Source organism: Molothrus ater, chromosome 9 (assembly GCF_012460135.2).
Source record: "Molothrus ater isolate BHLD 08-10-18 breed brown headed cowbird chromosome 9, BPBGC_Mater_1.1, whole genome shotgun sequence".
NCBI classification, from domain to species: domain Eukaryota; kingdom Metazoa; phylum Chordata; class Aves; order Passeriformes; family Icteridae; genus Molothrus; species Molothrus ater.
The window spans coordinates 24,903,046-24,924,072 of record NC_050486.2 but is presented as its reverse complement, the minus strand read 5'-3'; the positions used below and the strand labels follow the sequence as shown (position 1 = coordinate 24,924,072).

At 43.8% G+C, this 21,027-nt stretch overlaps 1 protein-coding gene across 1 annotated transcript in view; it reads right to left on the bottom strand.

The window, feature by feature from the left end:
* Positions 1–510: 510 nt before the first annotated feature.
* RNF11 (ring finger protein 11) overlaps positions 511–21,027 on the bottom strand; it is a 30,370-nt gene continuing 9,853 nt past the window's right edge. The window contains exons 2-3 of the mRNA XM_036387488.2: positions 2,065–2,234; positions 511–1,725 (exon numbers count right to left, since the gene is read on the bottom strand). Coding sequence (XP_036243381.1) covers positions 1,554–1,725; positions 2,065–2,234 — 342 coding nt within the window. The 3' untranslated portion in view covers positions 511–1,553. The remainder of the gene's footprint in view (positions 1,726–2,064; positions 2,235–21,027) is intronic.

The window sequence follows — 21,027 nt, the reverse complement described above, 5'->3', positions numbered from 1 at the left end:
AAATGCACTAAAAGTCCTCAAAGGACCTGGGTCTTTAAACACAACTTCTTGTATCAAGAACTCAAACTACATCTGAAACACAATCAAAGAATATCCCCCAATTTGCTGTGGTTAACTTGAGATTGTGTTTCATTTCATGAGACCAGGGCTTCTCACTGTGTCAGGGTGGCACTGAATGCACAGAAGTCACAGAAGGTAGATCAAGGGAGTGAGGGAGAAGAAAAAAGGAGAAAATCATGCTAAGTGGAAAAAGGTCTTTACAGCTACAATCTTTGCTGAAGCCTCTCTTAATAAGCACGTTCTGTTTGCTACAAAAATCAGGGAATTGTGTCATTCTGGCTATAGCAGGACTGTTTGCCCCTCCACTGCTACCCTGACACTCTGTGTTTATATAAACTTTGCATTTATGTGCAGAACAAAGTCTATTTTTCTCCTCTCTGCATTCATTCCTGTTTGGTGGACTGATGTGCCAGCCAGCAGGGCTCAACAGATACATTTAATACAGGAGACTGAGATACAGTATGTTTATTCTTAACTTCTGATAACCTAAGAACTACAAGAACGAGAGATGCAGTATCCATTTGCTATTATCCAAGACAACCATTTTAGGGAGAAAAAAATAGAATAAGTGATCAATGCTAACACTAGATTAGTTCCAAATATTTTTTTTTTCCAGTTATGGCAGCTTAACTATTTATTGTTCATCTGGCCCACTTTTAATCTGATCAAGTTAAATGTCACATATTAAAGTTTAAGGACTGTTATTTCATCAAAACCGAAGGAAGTTATAAAAAAACCCCCATGAAACCAGAGGACTTGTGTCATCTCTTCATAATCTGCATCACTTGTAGAAAAGGGATAATGCATCTCAGTTTGCTTATAAGCTAGGAGATCACTTTGAAGTCTGCATATTCCTAACTGCAAACAAAATATAGCACTTTTAACAGGTTATAAATAAACTGGTTTTCAAGCATAGAGCCAGCCCAACAATAACAATACACTATTAAAAAGACCTAAGGCAATGAATTCCATCTCCAATGGAAAAAAAAAAAAAAAGAAAAAGAAAAAGAACTGTGCAAACAAGCTTAAAACTATTTCTTTGTGCCAGTGTTATAAAATGTAGATTTCAATAAAGCCTTGACCCAAATGCCAGGACTTGTGAAAAGAATCAGAACAAAACTGGTTACTTTATTTAGGAAAAAAATACTCTTATCTTGCTGCTAATAAAATTGGATACACGCAGTTTAAACATTTACAGTTGCTGTAACACTTTACACAATTCCTATATATGGGTGTAAGAACAAACATTAAAAGACAATGGTGGGTCAAGGCTTTACATTAAAAATAACAACCTACTTTTCTATAGTCTCTAAAATACTATGTTTTCCAATATTTGCAGCCATTCAGGAATATTTTTTTATTTATTTATTAGGAAATGTATACTTTGTGCATGATCTTAATTCCTAATTCCTGGCTCTTTGGGCTGAATGACAAAAGGATCAAACCCATTGAAGTGGATGGTCTCCTCGAAGGTTCAGTAGAGAAACCCTGGCTCAGTTAGTCTCATATGATGAAAGCAGTGCTGCATCCACTGGCTCCATGCAGGATGGACAGGTAAAGGATCTCATCAACCAGTCATCTATACAGTCCAGGTGGTAAATGTGCATGCACGGCAGAAATCGGATAGGGTCCCCATAAACAAAGTCCATCATACAAATGACACATCTGGAGAGGAAAAATAAAATATTAAGCTTGCTGTTACCAACCTGGAAATTAAAAACAGTATAATATCTATTCCTGGATGCTTTTAGTATTTGTAGATACTTGTGTAAGGTAAAGGAAAGAGCCTCAGATGCATGGAGTGGCTTGGGTTAAAGGGATCTTGGAGCCCACAGAGTTCCAACCCTCTGCCCTCGGCAGGGATGCTACTCCCCACATCAGCCTTCTTTTTAAAAAAGCTCCATTAAATCACAGTCCCTGAGAAGAAGGCAAACCCAGGTTTCCCAGGGTAGCATCCCAAACCATGGGCACAGCCACATCCCTTCCCTCTGTCCCAGGACTTACTCTCGGATCTTCTTCTCGGAGCCGTCCCTGCCGGGGTCGTAGACGCCCTTGGGCAGGTGCTGGATGAGGCCGATGCGCTGCGCGATCCGGATCTGCTCCTCCTCCGTCAGCTGCGTGGCCAGACGAGTCTGGCTGGGCGTGGGGTGATACACAGGGACAGGCACCTGCTCCTGGAAGCAAAATGTGGCCATGAAAAACCACCCAGAGCTCTCCCAGCCTTCCGCAGCACAGTGCAGTTCACAGCCCTACAAATATTTGTATGAACTCCCACTCCTACTTGGCAGTTTTGGGGCTATAATTGTAATGGGAACAGGATAGAGAATTGAGGGCAGTATTTGAGCAAGGAGCTGCTCGTGGCTGTTCTCTGCAAAAGCTTTTGATCTCCAGGAATTGTTCATACAGGAGACACGTGGACAAGAAACTCCACAAGCCAGCAGACAAATGAACCTTACAGGCACCTGGTGAAGGGCTAAGGTACAGAACTGAGCACTGTAAGGGCTTAGGGAGAGCCCCCAGCACCTGCAAATCTGAAAGTAGAGTCTATAAATTTTATCTTCTTTTTGCATTAAGGAAGAATTCTCTGGGAAAATGAGGATACTCTCAAAAATTTACTCTCAAAATTTTTAGAGAGGAAGGTTTTACTTCCTCTGCAATAACTAAAATGTATGTGAATTGTTTTGGGCCACAAGCTTAAATCTAGAACTGCAAATTTAATTTTCATGTGTTAAAAGAATGTAACCTGGACAGCACAAACAACAGCTTAAGTAAGTAATCCAACTTTTGTGTTTCTTCTCATACACTAATATGACTTTACAAGTTCTCCCAAGCTGGATTCAACTATGGATATGTTTGAGGTATATATTTTCAAAATAAATACAGGAAACATATAGCCATTAGGCTATATAGTCCTTCCTTAACCACATTCTGAGAAGCTTCTTTTGAATATTAATGAACTTTAGATCAGATATTTTCACTAACATTTATATTAACATGGTATTTAATTTACTTGCTTTTAAAGCATTTTTGGGTACATAAACACCAGTTTTGAACAGGATACACTATTAGGACAGTATTGGCCAGTAGCCATAAATCTGCTATTATCAGGGAGGCAATTTCTTGCAAGAGACCCATTTTAATGGTTCTTCCTAAACAGCAGAAAAAAATTAAACTTATAGATGTGTCTGAAAATAAACCTGCTGCATCAGACACACAATGCACAGAATCATCTGTTTGGCAAATGCCAAATTTGCTGTTTTAGAGGACGCTGGTGGAAGCTGAGCCCAGGGCAGGTGTGCGCAGCTGAGGCAGCACAGGTCACCTCCCACATGTAACACTGCATTTGTCAAACCCAGTAAAGCTCTTCTCCTTTCACTGCCAGGAATCACAGCACGTGGACAGCCAGACAGGACTCCTGGAAGGCTGGGAGAAAGCTGTCCCAGGAGTGAGCAGCTCTTGCTGGTGCCACCCAGCAGCAGAAGCCTTGATGGTGAGAAATGCTAATTACAGACACAAGTCTGCCTGGCAATTCTTCATTGAACACAGTGCCTGCCACTGGCAATTCAGCTGTGGGGTAAAATTCAGAGTCATCTCTTAATTTAGCTAGCCTAAGATCTCCCCCTCTCATTTCCTGGCAGGACTCAGAGGAATTATGAGAAGGTTCAAAAGACAGAATGCCAGGGGTTCTCCAAGTGATTAATTTCCTTACTACTCTGAATCATATTTCACAGAATCACAGAATTCTTTTGGATTAGCTGCCTTTTAGTGTTTTAAATTATCTGAAGCATTCTCTAATCATCCTTTGGACAGAGAAAAGCACCAGCTGAACCTAGGGCAGGCCTGTCAGATAGAACAGTACTCAGAAAGTGACTGCAACCTTTGGTGCCAGCAAAATAAAGCATTTCTGACAAATGCTGCAGATCCTCTGCACTGAACACTTCAGCTCGAAGCACAGCCTGGTTCTGGTTTTATGTTTCAAGAACTTAACACCACAAACTATCAGTAACTTTTTTTCCCCGAGGCTTTGCTGGACTTCTTTGAACAGGTTATTGAAGCAATAGCAGGACATTACTGCTACCTCCTTCACTGGTTACACAGATGTAGAGAACAATCAGCACTGGAGAGGGATGTACCCTCCTTCCCATCTAGGAAAAGAGGAGGAGCAGTACAACAAACCACAGGCACAGCACAGGCTGGTCCCAACATGGGCAGGAGGAGGGGAGGGAGCTGAACTTAATACAGCTCCCACGGCTGAAGCCATGGCTGCAAGTGATAATGCAGAAATTCAATGAATGGCAAAAACAGGAGGACAAAAGATCCAAGAAATCCTCAAAATGTCTGAAAGTAGCAATGAAAACTGACGGTGAATGTCTGTAGCAGAGGAACAGCAAACTGATGATCTCAGCAAAAATGATACAACAAAAAGAAACTACAGTTTAAGTAAGAATCTGCTGTGAGTTAGAACAGTCACATTTGGACAACTCTGAATTGAGCAACAGTCACACACTGCCCAGTCAACAACTGCTTTGGATAAGTTTTGGACAGGAAATCAACACAACTTTTAAACCGGCTATGATAGGCCAGACAAGAACAAAACCTCATTCCTTGTTCTAATATTCTACAGGCACTTGTGAGTGACCACTGAGGGACCCTGCAGCTGAGAAGCCACTTGTGCATTATTGCAGTGCCCCTCTCCCCTGGGTGTCACCTTCCCTGCACAGGGGCTGGGCACCCCCGGCGTGCCAAGCACACCAATGCTTTCCAAGCACACCGATGCTTTCCCGACTCTGGGCTGGATGGAAACTCCTCCCTTTGGCAGCCAGGCTCAGGTTCCCTCCCGGCACAGCCACCCCGACGCGTCTGACACAGCCCATTAAGGCAGGAATTTACAGTCGCCAGCTGGGGGCTTCTACAATTTCACATTCTAGACAAGAACCTCTTGTCAGAGGAGTAACCGGGTGAAAATGGTGCTGTCTTTCACCACGACATCCTCACACTGGTGAATGCAGAGAGCTGGGGTTGGTGTGGCTGTTGTGAAAAATGCAGAACAAATTACTGTAAATAACCCACAGAGACCACTCGATCCCCGGGCACTGAACACCCTGCCTGGTGGCACTTTGATCTTTGATCACTCCCTCCCGACTGCTGCTAAAAGCCTGCCCAAACCGAGCCCTGCACATCAATGTACCAGGGAAATGAACAACACAGCCACACACGTTGCAGCGTCACATTATAGGGTACACCAGCACTGACCCTTTCAAACCAGCCCTTGCCCCTCCAACAGCTAAAAAGAAAAGGTGTGTTCATACCTGTACGATTCTGAAGCTATCTGGAACTACTTATTCCTGAGAGTCTGAGAGCCCAGGTTTCTCTGAGTGCAAAATGACATGCCCAGCTCCCTCAGGAGACCCTGCCCAGCAGCCCTGAGCGGAGCTGGGCTCCTGCCCCTGGCAGCCCCTTGGGCACACACCCAGCTGGCCCAGCCCGCAGCCACGCGGCAGCTCCAGCCCTGCACTTCTCCCCATCCCAATCTCTGCAGCGATTTTGGGAGTTAAAACACCCAACAATAACTCCAAGCTGCTGGTCCTGTGTGGGTTTATCACCCCTTTGCCAATCCTTCACAGTTTATAAAAGCTGCTTTCACTGACCAAGGTCCTGCTCCTCCAGGGTGGGTGTTCAAGCGAGTCGAGATTTCACTCAGCTCACATTTGTAGCCAGGGGTCCCCTGACATGGGTGTATATAAAAAAGATTGTATTACCCAGGTAATTATTATTTTACTCCAAAGACAAGCATGAATTTATTGCTCTGGTGTCTCACATTTCTCTTATCGACCATGGAAAATGTTTTTGCAGACAAAATTACAAAATACTGAACTTCTAGCCAAAGTCTGTGTTATTTATCATTTGATAAAGATGTAAGGCACTTCGAACTAAGATGAAATTTCATGCTAACTTTATTACTTCGTGCAAAAACCCCTAGAAAAGGCCAAAACAAATAATCAAATCCACATATCACTGTCAGGCAATGAAATAAAAATCACTTTCTGGCACTTAATTTGCTTTAGTCAATTATTTTTCCCCATAAGAATTTAGTAATGATGAAACACCTCAGATGCCCATAATCCTGGAGACACACAACTTTCTCTTTGTTCACAAAGTCAGTGGTATCAGCACAAGTTTCCCTGGCTTTCTGTGCACAGAAATCATTCACTCCCAATGTTTATTCAGCCCTTAAAAACAGCAGCATTAATTCAGACTCAAGGACTACAGCAGTGTTTGTGTCTCCATCTCACCCCAGCTCCTCCTCCTCTTGGGGGAAAAAAAAAATCAGAGGGCATCTGGAGGTCTGCATTTCTCACTCCTAATGAAAAAAAACCATTTTCACACATGGCCTAAAAGGTCCAGAAACTTTCTACAAAAAGATTTCCAAGCACACTTTGGATTCTTGACTAGAAAAACAAGGTTTCAACAAGCATGGTTTTTAGTTAGAAACTTCCTCATCAATGCAACTTACTTTAGTAACTTATGCTGTTGTAAATCTGCTTTTCTCTTGTTTTACAGCCTTTTTGTCTTGTTTCTGCAAGTACCATGAATTTGTAATACTCTGAAAACAGGTCAGTGGTAGATCAGAAACTCTTAATCCCTGGATAAAGATTATTTTAAGATCCCTCTACGCCACATATCAGCAGTATGTTATCAGGGCTTTTGATTGTTGTTTTTATAATTGCACCAACATGCCCAAATTATCCTTTCATGATGGTCAAAGGTGAGATGAATAATTCCTAACACCGAATAGTTCAAGGTTAAAGCCTCACTGCTGTCCCTGAGATCCTGTCTACAGCTCCTGCTTTCTCTACTGATTGCTCTGCCATGTTTCCATCTTGAAAATTTCTTCCTCACCTAATCCAGTGCTCTCTGTGTGTCTCATATGAATTTGCATTTTATCACCAGATCAACGGTGTATCTGTTAATTCAGTCCAACAGAGGAGACAAACACCTCCCTAACTACGTTATCCTCCATCTTTTTCACACTTTTTAAACCAGCAGCTGTAGCGCTTACGCTCCTTGCGGTCGCTGCCTAATTAATGAATGCAAATATAACAGTTCCATTTGCATTTCCCCAGCTGTTCCCACAGCTCTGCTCTGAAATCCCTTCGACTTGCAAATGTCCTGCCTGGAGCAGGATGTCTGAAGGCAGCTGCCCTGGTTCACACACAGCAGCCCCAGTGCAGCACTCATCACCCCTGCACACAGCTCAGCCTGGCTGCTCCCCAGCTTTCTCACCTCTAAGGAGGGCAGGGAGCTCAAATAACTCACCTAAATATGAACAACCCCACTTTATAAATGCAAAGTCAGGAGGTGAGAAAAAAAAAATTGCGCTCTTCGAGGTCTGTTTCAAAAATTCCTGCTGAATTTGATGAAATTTTCTCTTCTCACCACTTTATTACAAAGAACTTGCTGGGATGATGGTCCAGGGACCTTTCTTCTGTGAATGTCATTCTGATCAGGGTGAAAAAACTCAAAACTCCATCCATATGTGAATACACATTCTGAAATAATATCCTCCCCCAAGACACATTAGTGTAAAACCACGTGCCATTATAATGTGCATTATAGAGCAACTACAGCTTACTTTAATAATCCTTAGTATATTATGAGCAGCCTGCCAAGTATAAAAGCCTTTTTCTGCCATACAGAAGAGAGCAGTTAATTTATAAAGGTGAATAGCAATTGCTATAAAACATCATGTAATGAAATTGTTACCCAATTTTTTTATATTTCTGCTTACAAGCAGTCACTCAGTATGAGTGACTGAAAAGTTCTTCTGAAAGAAAAGTTCTTCTGAAAGAAAAATCCCCTCACGTCCCCTCTCCCTTTTGGAGGGGACATTTGGGACACACAGATCAGACACATGTGCACACACACTTCCCACCATGGTGCTCCTAAGGAAAGATTACTAAGAATTCTGGCATTGTAGGAAATGGGCACTGCAAATATAGTTGGTAATTAATACAACAGACCGAGGAACCACTCTGCACACAGGAGAGGAACCTGCAGGATCTGTGCTGTGTTTCTCCAGCTGTTGACTCCAGTTGAGAAGCAACACCCATTTTGAATCATGGATCACACTTCAGAGAGGTGTTTTTTGGTGAAAGCCGTGGTGGTTCTGCAGAGATGGCACAGCCTCATTCACACTATAACCAAAACTGTAAAACTGTCTTGTGCATTCTTCACAATTATTCCACTGAAATGACTGAGAAATAAATGAATCTGAAGACTTGGAAAAGAGTAGCAACCATGAAAGAAAGTGACTCCTGACTGCTGACTCTTAAAATATCACCTGTCCCTGAGCTCAGCTTTGCTACCAAAAATAGGGCTGGGACAGAAAGAGGAGGTACAAAGTAGATGTATCCTGCCTGCTGCTTTCCTAGACAGTGACAAGGGCTGTGAGAAAAGGACTTTCAAGTTTCATCCCTGTGCTGTCACACAAACCCAAAAAGGCTATCAACTACTGCCAAGACAAACAGTTGGCAGTGCCCGTGCAGCCTGGCCAGAGAAAACTCAGCCTCACCTGGCAGATGGAAATCACCTGCAGCTCTGCAGAGTCACCTGCTCTGAAATTTGATTAACCATCAAGGCAAACCTAAATACAAAAGACTAGCAAGAAAGAGTTGTAGGGGAAAAGCAGTAATTAAAAAGCAGTAATTACTCCCTGGAAGCACAATCTCCTGACACAGCCAGTTTTTACATTTCCAGGCTGCACAGCAGGTTTCTCTGACTCAAGGGCGTCAACACTGGCTACTGATGATTCCACTTGCTGATTTCTTGTTCACCAGCTTTGTGTCAGTTTTAGGTGTCCTTGTTCCTTTCTCCAGAGATCCCATCAAACACCAGAGTGTGAATTTTTTCAGGAAAGTCAGTAACTTATACACAAACATGTCCCAGACCAGTAAATTGCTCACCAGAGAATTGATTCTTTCCCTCCAGACAACCTCACTGACAGCTCAACTTACAGCATCAGGCCACAACTTCTGAGAGATAACAAAGCCCTCTTGTTACAGCTCCCAGCGTGTTTTAATAGGCCTCTTTTTCTATTGAGAAGGAAAAGATACATAAACAATTTATAAAAATTCACACTTTTCTGTCAGGCTGCTGCAGTGAGAAAAGCCAGGAAAGAACAGTTGCACCTAAACATTAAATTAAGGACACTCAGGCACAAAATGCAGCCTCCTGAGACTGGTAAACCCCAGAGACTACAAAGCAAAGCAGCTGGCCAGGGAGAAAGTCTAACAGGAAGGGCCAGCAACCAATTCTGCAGCTGGTGGTGGAAAAACAGCACGTGAATGTGGACCACCCTGCCCCATAAGCAACCCTACATGAGTGTGACTGGTACATGTTCTCTGCCACTTATGCCAAGTGGTTCTTTGCAGAAACCCCTCCATAGGCCTGACAAGAGCAGTTATTACAGTGCTATGGCTGCATTAAACACAGCACTTGTGCTTCAAGTGAGATGGCTGCTGGAAAACTGAGAAGTAGATTAAGCAGCAAATAAAAGCCTGAAGTTTTTAGGGAAAGAAAACAGTTCTGAGGTGGAAAAGGCTGAAAACAAATACCCCAGACTGTCTCCTCTGCTGAAAGGTGAAGTGAACCTACCAAGTGCCACTCACTTCTTGCTGTGGAACTGCTGGGTAGCAGGAAGCAAAAATTAAAAAGAACACCCCAAACAAAGGAATGGAGTTAACATGTTTTTTGGAGGCTGCATTCAAGCACAAGAGAGGGGGGAAGCTATGATGGAAAAGGTGACAGAACACGAGCAGTCCACAGAGACATCACAGAATAGTTCACACTTCCTCTAGAGATGTTTGCTTTCTGCAAAGGGTAAATATCAGTCAGTGCAACTTGTTCACAGTATAAATCGAAGGGGTAACAGCTAAAAAATGGCAGTATTGATCATCCTGGGAACACACAGAGTCTGCAGGCAGCCTGTGCCTCTCTCCGAGCCAGGCCCTGGGTGCAGCCGCGCTCAGGCTTTGCTCACAGCCTGCCCTGCTCCCTGATGTGGGCACGTGGGACCTGTCCTGGACAGCCCAAGCCACCCGAGGCTGTGACTGCCACCCGAGGCTGTGACTCACCCCCGGGCACACAAAGCTCACACGTGCTCCTGCCACCCCAGACATGGCCTGGCCCAGAGCTCCCAGCATTGCACCACTCTGACAAGTGTGTGCACGTCCTCTGTGGGAAGGGCTGGGGATGGATCACTGCACAGGCATTCCCAGGGAGGAGTACAGGGATAGAAGGGACTTCAGGTAGGGAATGTAAGGCACTAAGAGTGAACAGCAGTGCACACCGTGCCCTGAACTGCTACTGAACCCACAGACTCAGTGCAGCTGGGTAAGCACATGCAGCCCCTGCTCATGGTGCCATTTCAGGGAATTTGGGGATTAGGGCACAGCTGAGTGCAGCTGGTCTAGAACAGCACTGCCTCAGGACTGTGGGTGCTGCCACGTCCCTTGCAATGGCTCCAAGGACACTGCTCTGACTTCCCCTCACAGAAAGCAAACAAGCCATGGCCACTGCCAGTGAGATCTCTGCAGCTGCTGGGAAAGCTGGGGACAGGCACACAAGAGGAAAATGGGAGGAGTGCCCCTGTTGGGACTCAAGCCAATCGTGAAAACCTGACTCCAAACACTTAAAAAATAGCAGTGTTAAAATATATCTTCTGGGAAGAATTAGGTCAGCTTGATGGCAATTCTAAGAACAAAACAGCCCTTCTGAGGACTTCAGGAACAAGATAGCAAAATTATGGAAATTGGTTCTAATTAGCCAAGAGAACAGACTGGGGACAAGGGGCCAAGCCAGAGAGTTAACATGAAAATGCACATAAGCTGAAGGCACGAGCAGTCAATCCATCAGGGGAGACATAAATACAGGCTGTACTTCAGTATGTAAACAGACATGTATATGTGTGTATTTAAGGGTGCTAGTCTGAACTCATGAGAACATCACAGCACATAGCAGAGAAATATTATGCAGAACTAGGAAAGGATTTTAGAAAAAGATTGAGTAGGATATCAAAGGATCGGAGAAATCAAGTGACAAATTATCTCATCTCTAGGCTGAGCGTTACTGTTCAACACATGACAAGCACCCTCCTTGGGCAAAGAGGACTCTCCAGAATGCAGTTTAACAGCCTTGCCTAAAGCTCCTTTCCACAGACATCCAAAAGCATCCTGTCAAGGACCACAGGTCCTCCTTCATCAGGTTCCTAAAACAGGACTTGAACAGACACAACAGTCCCAGCCAGACTGAGGACATCATCCTTATGTAAAGTCCCTGTGAGGTGTCAGTTCAGCTTCAGCTAAGAGGTAACACAGGTAACACAAACAAACAGGCACAGCAGCAGCTCCCTCAGACCATCTGCCCCTCATTCATGCACTGTCCTAGCCCATGACACAAAATGCCTTTTTGTAGCCACCCAGCTGGAAGCAAGCACCAAAGAGAGGTCTGAAAGAGGACACAGCTGTTCTTTTTATAGTCTGTTACCTCACCAAAATACACAGAAGAGGCAACACAGGAGAGGGCTGCTGCAAACCTTGACAGGGACCTTCCCCTTGCTGGGGCCCAGCTGATGAGGCCAAGCTGTGCCAGAGCCTGGGAAGGTGGGACAGCAATGGCTCCCCCAGCAAGGGAAGCCAAGCAGAAACCTGAGCAACATTTTTCCATCAGGACAAGCAGCAAACAGGGACTCTGCAGTGCAGGATTCTCACACACTGCAAACCTCTGCCACACCTGACAGAAGAATTTTCCATCAGGCCTCACAGCAAACAGGGACTCAGGAGAATGGGAATCTCATGCAGTAAAAAGCTCTGGCACAGCATAAGGAAAGGAGAGAAAACAGATTGCTCTACTAAGGATAAATGACTTGGGGGGGAAAAAGGGGCAGCAGTCCACACACTATTGCAGAAGAGCTTCAAAAAGCAGATGGGGCTGGTGATGAGCTGGGTCTATGTAACTACAGAGCAGGGAAACCTGCAGCAGAGATACTGCTGGTGTGGGGCACCTGCTGTGAGCCTGTGTCAGTGAGGCAGCCCATGACAGCAGGGTTTGTTCCAAAATCCAGGAATCTGTGCTATACTTCACTGCATCATAACTTTGTACTCAATTTGAAATATTTTAATTGCCTTTTTAACAAAGCCATCCTCAATTACGAATGCTTGCTCAAGCAGAAAGCTGCCACACCTTGGCAGTTTGATGGTACACTCAGCTCCACAGGCCTTTTTATTTTCTAATTGGCATCTGAATTTCCAATAGACAGTGGATACCCCTGAGATCAAGGTGTGTGAGAAGCCTCAGTGCAGCAGGGGACTGTGCACAGGCGGCCAGGAGGCTTCCTGAGGCCAGTTAAAGGATACATGAAGGCTGCATTTTGCAACAGCATAACCACAGCTTTTTTGGGGTTTTTTTTAAGCATGTTTGTGCATAAGCCTGCAGGAAAGCCTCAGATACACCTGCCATGCACTGGGGCACCCCAAGCACAGCCTGAGTCTCTGTGCGCTGCTGGTGGTGAGGGGGCTTGGGGAAGTTGTCCCTACCACCCACCCAGCCAACAGCCCCTCTCTTCCACCAGATCCTGGGAAACTGCCTGGGGTTTTCTGTGATTTCAGCCACATCTTCAGGCTGGAACTGGGGTTTGAATTGATGCCAGCAGCTCCCTGAACTGCTGGGCTGTGCACAAGTGGCACAGCTCAGGGCACTCCATAGTCTGGACATTGACGCTTCCCCCAGGCGCCCACTCGCTGCCATCTCCCACTTCAGGGAGAATGAGCACACACAAAAAATGTGATCTATTTGTTTAGCATCATTTGATAATGACATTAATTATTTCATCTCTGAGTTAATAAGCAGCAGCTGTAAATAGCCACAGGCACAGAGACAGCCTATCAGCTCATCTCATCCAGTCATTTATTAATCTTAAAGGAATGTCCCAGGCATTAAATGAATATTTCTAAATCTCTTGGGTTGTTAGGCTTTGTTTTAAAGCAGTTCTCTATTTATAAGCAAATAATGACTGCATGACTATCAAGGCACACTAAAGCCTGACAGAGCTCCACTTCTCGATGCAGTATTAGCAGTGAACACAAGGGCAATGTTTCTATTTTTTCCAGCTAAGTCTTGTCCTCGCAAGCAATGACTCTGCGTTTTCAGCTCGCAGGGCACCAATCCAAGTGTGATCTCATGCAACTGTCAAACCTCTCCTAACAGAAAAAAAGCCTGTGCCAAGAACAGGTAGAGAAATCATAAATAGCTCTCTCAGGAGTTGGTTATACAAGTGAAATATTTCCAGAACACATTTTTCCTACTATTCTGAAGTTTTAATTGCACAGAGACAGTTCAATGGGCACCTGGTCATCCCTTTAATGTGTCACCAGACAACACGGATTCATTTCACTGCTATGTATGAAACAGCCAGTTGCTGGTGCAAGCAGGACAAATTGTAAACGTTCAGCTTCACAGATAAATAAGGTACAACCTCTTCCACTAACTGTACATGCAAACACCTGGCTAATCAGCCTTTTCAATCTACGGCATAGTAGTGGGGCTTTTTACCCTCATCTTTGGATCTTGCCTGGGCTGGTTTCACACCAAAAATACCCATGTCCGTTTCAGCACAGGTGCTTTCAGAATAGGAGGTTTGAAGGAGGAACTGAAGCAGGTCCAAGGTTTTGCAAAGGTGAGTGGGGAGATGAGGAGCACAGAGCCCAACCCAGCCTCTGCAGCTCCCATTTCATCTTGTTCAGCTGCAATGGGATGAAGAAAAACCCCTGTTTTGTCAGACCATTCCCCTGCTTACACCCACTGTCATGGAGGACAGGGCTTTGTTTACATGCAACTGCCTTTCTGAAGGAAAACTTGGGAGTTTCCACAATGGATTCATCTGCATGGACCAATAAAATCTACCAATGTCCCCACTACAGCCCCAGTAGCACACTTAGTAAGGATTTCAAATACTACCAGGGACATGGCACTTGAGCACGTACTTAAGTACTTGCCTGAATTATGGCTCAGGCTGCCACAAAATCTCAGAAGAACAGAAAACTGTTTGAGAGGAGGGACATGAGAACAGAGGAGTAATTTTTCCGAATATGGACTGACTGGTTGGAAGACAAAGCCCCATTTCACCCTGACACACCCACATGAGGGCAGCTGCAAAGCCTGGAGATTTCCAGCCTCAGCTCATCCATACGCAACAACCCGTCGTTCACGTTGTGTGAGGAACATCAGAAACCCTGAACACTAAACACAGTGACATACAGGAGGCAGTTTTACAGCTGGAGTTGAGAAAGTCTCATGGAAATACAAAATTTGTCTGTGCAAATTTAAAAGCTCTAATTTACCAAGAACATTTACACACACATACAAGGATACAGCTTGGGTCCTGTACTGAAGCATTGCTCCACCACTCTGGGTGAGGTTCATGCTACTTTTGCTGTCCCCCTGAGTCAGAAATGAGAGCCCAATGTCATGAACATTATGCTACCAACACTCTCAGGCTTTATGAAAATATAAAGAAACACTCGTACTCACTGTATGCTCCTGCATTAATGTTTAGGGTGGAATAACCATGTCCTGCTGCAACCTACACGCTCACTAAAATAAGTTTTGTCAGTTTATACTCACACAGACAAACTGCAGTCACGACAAAACACCAGAATGGAGTAACACTGAGCTTTTTTGGGAGGTAAAAAAAGAAAAATACACACAACCCCAGCAAAACAGCTATCAAGAAAACTTGTGAGTTCTTTACATTTAATTTACGACATTTAGTCTGGACATCTAGAGTTGTTACCTTGGGAGTTATTAGGGTGTAACTACAGAGGTAACTGTAGTACCTAGATAAGCCCCAAGAGAAAAAGCAGCTTACTGCTCAAACTTCATAGGCAGAAATATCATCACTCAATGACTATGAAACATTTTATTTAACTGTCTAGACTTTCTAGCTCACCCTTTGATCCCTGAATGGAGCCCTCTCCAAGAGGCAGAGGGTGCAGCCTGGGAAGCAGATGGCCTTTAGTGCCACTCCTGCAAGGCTACAGCACTAAACTCTGTCTCCTCATGGTCAGCTGCAGGCAAGTGAAGTCAGGGAATGTGCTTCCCTGGGAACACCAGGAGGTTTGCTGAACCAAACAGGCAAAGTGACAAGATGAACCTGAATTCCTGTCTTTGAATGGGATACCACCTTTCTTATGGGTGAATCTCCAGTGCAGTAAAGATTTGAGTAGAATTTACTGCAGCAAACAATTTTTTGTTCTGTCACTTGTTTTTAATCACACAGTAGAAACGGAAATAAACTGATCCTTCTGGGAGAAGGGCAGCTCTGTGTTCTTCCTTGGGGGCAGAAAATGATTGGCATGGCCTTCTCCATGAACTTTGGCAAAAAGGAGTCCAATGTTCATCAAATGAAGTCTGCTGAATACCATAAGCAAGTACCCTGCAGAATAATTTCAGACTCGAAATCAGAGATTAAAGAAAATTTCTTTGCTCTGCTCAAGCTTTATACTGAAATTAGCCTTGAAATACATTACAGGTCTGGTTCTATTTTTTTTTTGTATTATTCCATGTAGAGCTGCACTCCTGGTCAGGTGTTCATCCATGTTATGGAATGGTTTACCCCAGTGAGAGAGGATAACATCCAGCAGCACATGAAAAGGTGCTCACCCCTTGGAGCTGCACTTTCTGCAGATCTGGATTTCAGTATTGTCTCTAACTTCTACCATGAGTCCCCATGAAAAATTCACTGCAAGATGCTGAGTGGTCAGTCAATGCTCCCTCCATCACTTAACACATGCCCTATTTTAATATTTTCTTTTTTTCACTGTTGTTTTTGTTTGGTTTCACTGACTGTAGATGAGACATTTTGATTTCAGGAAAACCAAGTTGTTTGAATATCATATCTGCTAATAAACAAAATAAAAATAGAAGTGTTAGCCCAGAAAAACAAAGGCTGAAAGGGATATAGGATCTCTAAATAAATCAGGAGTGTAAACATCAGAGAAACAACTAAAGACCTATCTGGTAGAAGAATAACAGGTGCAAATTTACATTAATAATCTAGACTTGTGAAATAAGCTTCTTGAGCCTTAGCTCTTGGTTGATCTGAAGAGGTTCCCTGTAGGGGCAACAGGGCAAAGCTTGACCATGTCTTTCAAAATCATCCATGGTCTGCAGAAAGTAACTTCACTGAGTGTATGCAAAATTATCCATATATCCCCTTGTCCAGACACCAGAAACCAGTCCAATTTACAGACTTGTTAATATGCAATTTTCAAGACTGTACTGAAAACAGTTGTTATCCAAATTAATATAGTCTCTGATGCAGTGTAAAAACTAGCAATAATGTTTGTCATGTTTAGCCCAAAGCTAATTTAAATAAAATACAAAAGATAACGCTCATTAAATCCAAGGCTCATTTTGTTGAAGCCAAGTCAGCAAACACTGCCATGCCTACTTGGAAGTTTAAGACACTAATAAAACAAAAGCTTTAGATGTGAGAAAATAAATTGTTGGGCAAAATAATTTTCCATTAGGAATTCTGGTTAGATCTCATGGAGGGTTTTGATAGCCCACTGGTGGAAGATACCTACAGTGGAGCACAAATGTTCCTGGCCAACCTTCTCCTGCAGCACAATCTACAGGCAGCAGCAGGAACGAAGGCAGGGCTGAACAAAAGACATTTATAAAGTTTTTTCTGCTGAACACATGCTAGCTGGAAGTTCCACTTGTGTTGCTTGAGTAGCACCAGGCAGCTGCACCACTAGTGAGGATTTGGCCCATGGCAAGCAAAACGTTAAGGCTATCAGTGAACAAGTGTACATGGCATTACTGCAGTCTGTGTCAATCCACAGGCACTTTACTGCTGGTAACCACTCTGCAATTAGGATTTTAAATTGTATTTGTCTTACTTTAGTTTGCTGTATTACTTAAGTCTTTTTAAGGCAGAAAGGGCACTAGCTACTGCTCTAATTTAAATAGTTTCATTCTGTCCTGAATGCATAACTGAAATGCATAACGGTATTCAAACTGAAACCTGGCCAGCATATTCTGTGAAATAATCCAAGGAACCTTAGTGGTCTCATTCAGAAAACAATTTCTGCAGCTTTGCAGTGCCCCACAGCTGTGGCAATGTGTAATATGACTGACAAGGAAGGGTGTCCTCTCTGCCCCAGTAGCCCCATCTCCTGTGGCTTTGAGGGTTTTTTTGGTAGGTCTCCAAGTCAAAAACTAAGCCTGACCCAACACAGTTAATGAGATGCAAAAAAACTGTGTACAGATGGTATTTATTGCTCATGTTCAGTGTTCCTGGTTCTGAATTCAGAAAGCTGAACAGAAAGGTCTGAGCAAGGGGGATTAAGCTACATAAGAGCACAGCATTACTCCAGCAAGGAGAACTGGTAATGCTGCATGAGTGGATGCATGAGGAATCAGCAAGATTTGTTTCTCAAATTTATTTTCTGAAACAGAGTTTTGTCCCTTTATTTGTCTTAAGTAAGACTGACTTCAACAAGAAATCAGTGGCCTCCTCTGAGTGATGCCAAACTAGAATAAGGAGACACAACATATAAAACAGGACAGTCAAATGGAGGCAGCCAGCCTAGATCCTGCTCTTGCACAATTATGTAATTTTTTAATTCTAAACATTTTCGACTACAAGGAGGTTGTTTTATTAAAAGCCACAGACACTGGCAGCCCTCACATACATATGCACAAAGGTAATCAAACTCCTAACAGCAGTGACAAAGCTTGCCAAGCAACATTCAGACTTTGGAAACCATCCATGGAATCGTAACTGGAAGGTTTGTGTGAGGAAAGAGGCAGAGCAGAAGCCACGATGCAGATCAATGATGTTACTGTGGTCAGCTGTGCCCAAGGGACAGCACAGGCTGCTGCACAATATGAACAGGCTGCCCAAGTCTTCAGACACTCCTGCACTGACCAAGTCTACTCATGAACTGTTAGGTAACACTAATGAAACTTCTTTAACAAGAAAAATAGCAAGGAAAACTCAAGAATCTTTAAAGGTGGTTGTGGTAGACAAACTTAGATTATTTCTTTTATTTTTTAATGGTTTTGGAGTTTTTTTTAAGCAGAAAGATCACATTTAAGAAATAAAGAATTAAGGCTTTGTCCACATCAGACATTTGTCCTGAAGCAGTAAAATCCCTTCAACTGAAATCACCACCCTGCTGAAGTTAAAAATGGCAACTTTACTGCATTTCATGCACAGACCATTCCAAACTGCACTCACTGCCCAAACCAGTACCAGACGCTTATCCTATGCATGCTCTGGTACACAGCTGAGTCCAAGTACAGCCTTAATTTCAACATGGAAAAGCCAAAACTTCTCTAATACTTAGTAGCAATAGCCCACATCTAATATCTGACACCTCTAGATCTTTCCACAGATGTCACTAAGTAAAATGCAATCTATAGGTGGCAAAGAGTGCTGATAAATCAAATGTCCACCACAAAGTCAGTTCATTTCACTAAACTGACCAGAAGAAGAAGACAACCCGTTTCAGACACATGAATGGTATGAGCTGACCCACCAAGCACCAGAGCCACCATGGAGTGACTGCAGAGAACATGGCTGCATGTGGAAAACATGAGGGAAAAGCTAAACAATGCCTTTTTGGCAGCAGTGGTTGATTAGGTCAGACCTCCTTGTCCCAGAAACATCTACACATACAGCACTGAGCACAAGGCACACCTCATTTTTGTCTGGTTTCAGCCAATGGCCTGCTGAACACTGAGACAGCCTCTGAGCCCCTCCTCAGGCTTTGGCTGTGCTCATTCCTGAGCTGGGCCTGCTGAAGTCATTATTTTTAAGTGCTGGAGCAGGATCCTGCCATCGAGTTAAACAAACACAGATGCTGCTTTCTCCACATGCCAGAGGTGTACACAGCCCACCACAGGAGCACCAATGGGTTCCACCAGCACTGGCTCTGGTGTGGGAAGGCCCCAGGAGAGGAGTGTGTGGTGTCCTTAGGCAGGGGCACTTTCTGTAGGGATTTGGAAAGTACCCTTCTCTCCTCAGAAAGGCTGCAGAAGTCCAAACTGCTCAAGTTGCTGATGCACTCAGATAAACGCTCCTGCACCAAAAAAAGCCTTCTGCTGACAAAAGGACGGGCAGATTTCCCTCAGCCTGCAGTACACTTCACCATTGACTCATCACCCTGAGGTGGAAACACTTGCCTGATCCCTCAACACCAACAGCCTGTTTGGTAGCATCTGTTGTGTAGTTGTTACTACCATTTTCCCAGTTTTTGCTTTCCAATAAAAACACCACTGTGCCACCAGTGCCGCTTGCAGGAGTCTCCATCTGCGTGATCTGACCGGAGCAAAGAACACAGTGACCCCAGGATATCACATTCTGAGTCCTGGGCAGAAACTCCTCCTGGCACAGAGGCAGGATCCAATTCACTCCTTTAACAGAGGTAGGTGGTCATTTTTCAGCTGCAGCACATTCAGGAGACACAGAGACATGAAATTCAGTGTTACAGCTGGAAGTTGGGCAGTCCGGCCTTCACCTGGCTGCAATCCAGTCATGACATGTGCATAAGACAGACCTCCCCAAAAAAGCAGGGATAAAACACCCTCCTTTCCTACCTCAGCCTAAAACTTCAGCTCTTTTTCAGTTCATCAGCTCAGAGTAAATGACAGATACATAAAGACACTTCAGGAGACACTATATATAGGGTGAAGTGAACTTTTTCCCAGGAACCTCTAGATCTAGGTCATCTTGCTTCTTCTGGGAGGCAGAAAAAACCAGGTTACTCATTGAACAAGAATACAGTTTATAAAAGAAATAAAAGATTACTTGGAGCATGAAATCTTGTGTGGATAGTATTTTTTTGTTTCCTAAAGGACTTTTAAAAACAAAACTCGCCATGAAACACTGTCTGAATACCTGACTCCATCCACTTTAAACTGAGAAACTCACTATATTTACAGAAAGAATGGGCATTCTTTAGTAAACTTACTTTCTGCAGTTTAGCCACACAGTAAACACAATTTCAGGTCTCAGAAATTTCAGGGAGTTTGTCTATATTCAGACATAATATAAAATCCCTCCCTGCATTTTATCTGTGATTCCTACAGGAGGCTGAATGATTACACACAACCCAGGCTAGCTTTCATATGAATCCACTCCGATGGATTAAATACCACATTCCCACTTCCAGCTGAGGGCAGGTGGGAGAATAACCAAGCATCTCACTCAGGTTTGGGCCAAGGGCCACCATGTAACTCAGCCCAGCCCCTGGGGTACCTGGCCAGCTCAGCCACTGCAGCACATGAAGGCGCCACTACCTGAAGAGGTGACCAGGGCAGGAAAAGTTTCCTCAGCTCGGGAGAGACCTCAGTGCAGCACCACCTGTGCAGTGCCCCTCGCCTGCTTCCAATCAGCAGATCCCTAAAAAGTGTCGAGGTGTGGGCCTTTATTTCAGTTTAGTGACTACAGAGGGGACTTCATTAGCTCTTGTGAGCACAATCAAAACAGCCCACAGAGACTTGGAGAGCCAGAAACTGGAAGGTGAAAAAGCACTAACCAAGAAAAAAATTAACAGTTAATTTAACATTAAGTATTTGCTTGAATTTTAAAACTGATTCTCTTCCCTTCCAAGAAGAGTTATACACTTTAAAGGACACCATTCTCCATGGGACAATCCACAACTGCCTCAAGGTCTCCAAGTATATAGATGCAACATTAAAGAACTCTGTGAAGCAGAAACTAAAGCAATGTCTTACTCATATTTCATAAGCTAAATTGAAGATAAATGGATGCAACTGCAATCCAAATCATAATATTTAAACAGAAAACAACCAAGGGAAATCCCAAAACATCAGAAACTGGCAATGGCAATTAAGCAAGTACTACTACAGAGCATAAAATAAAGTCTACAGATGTTA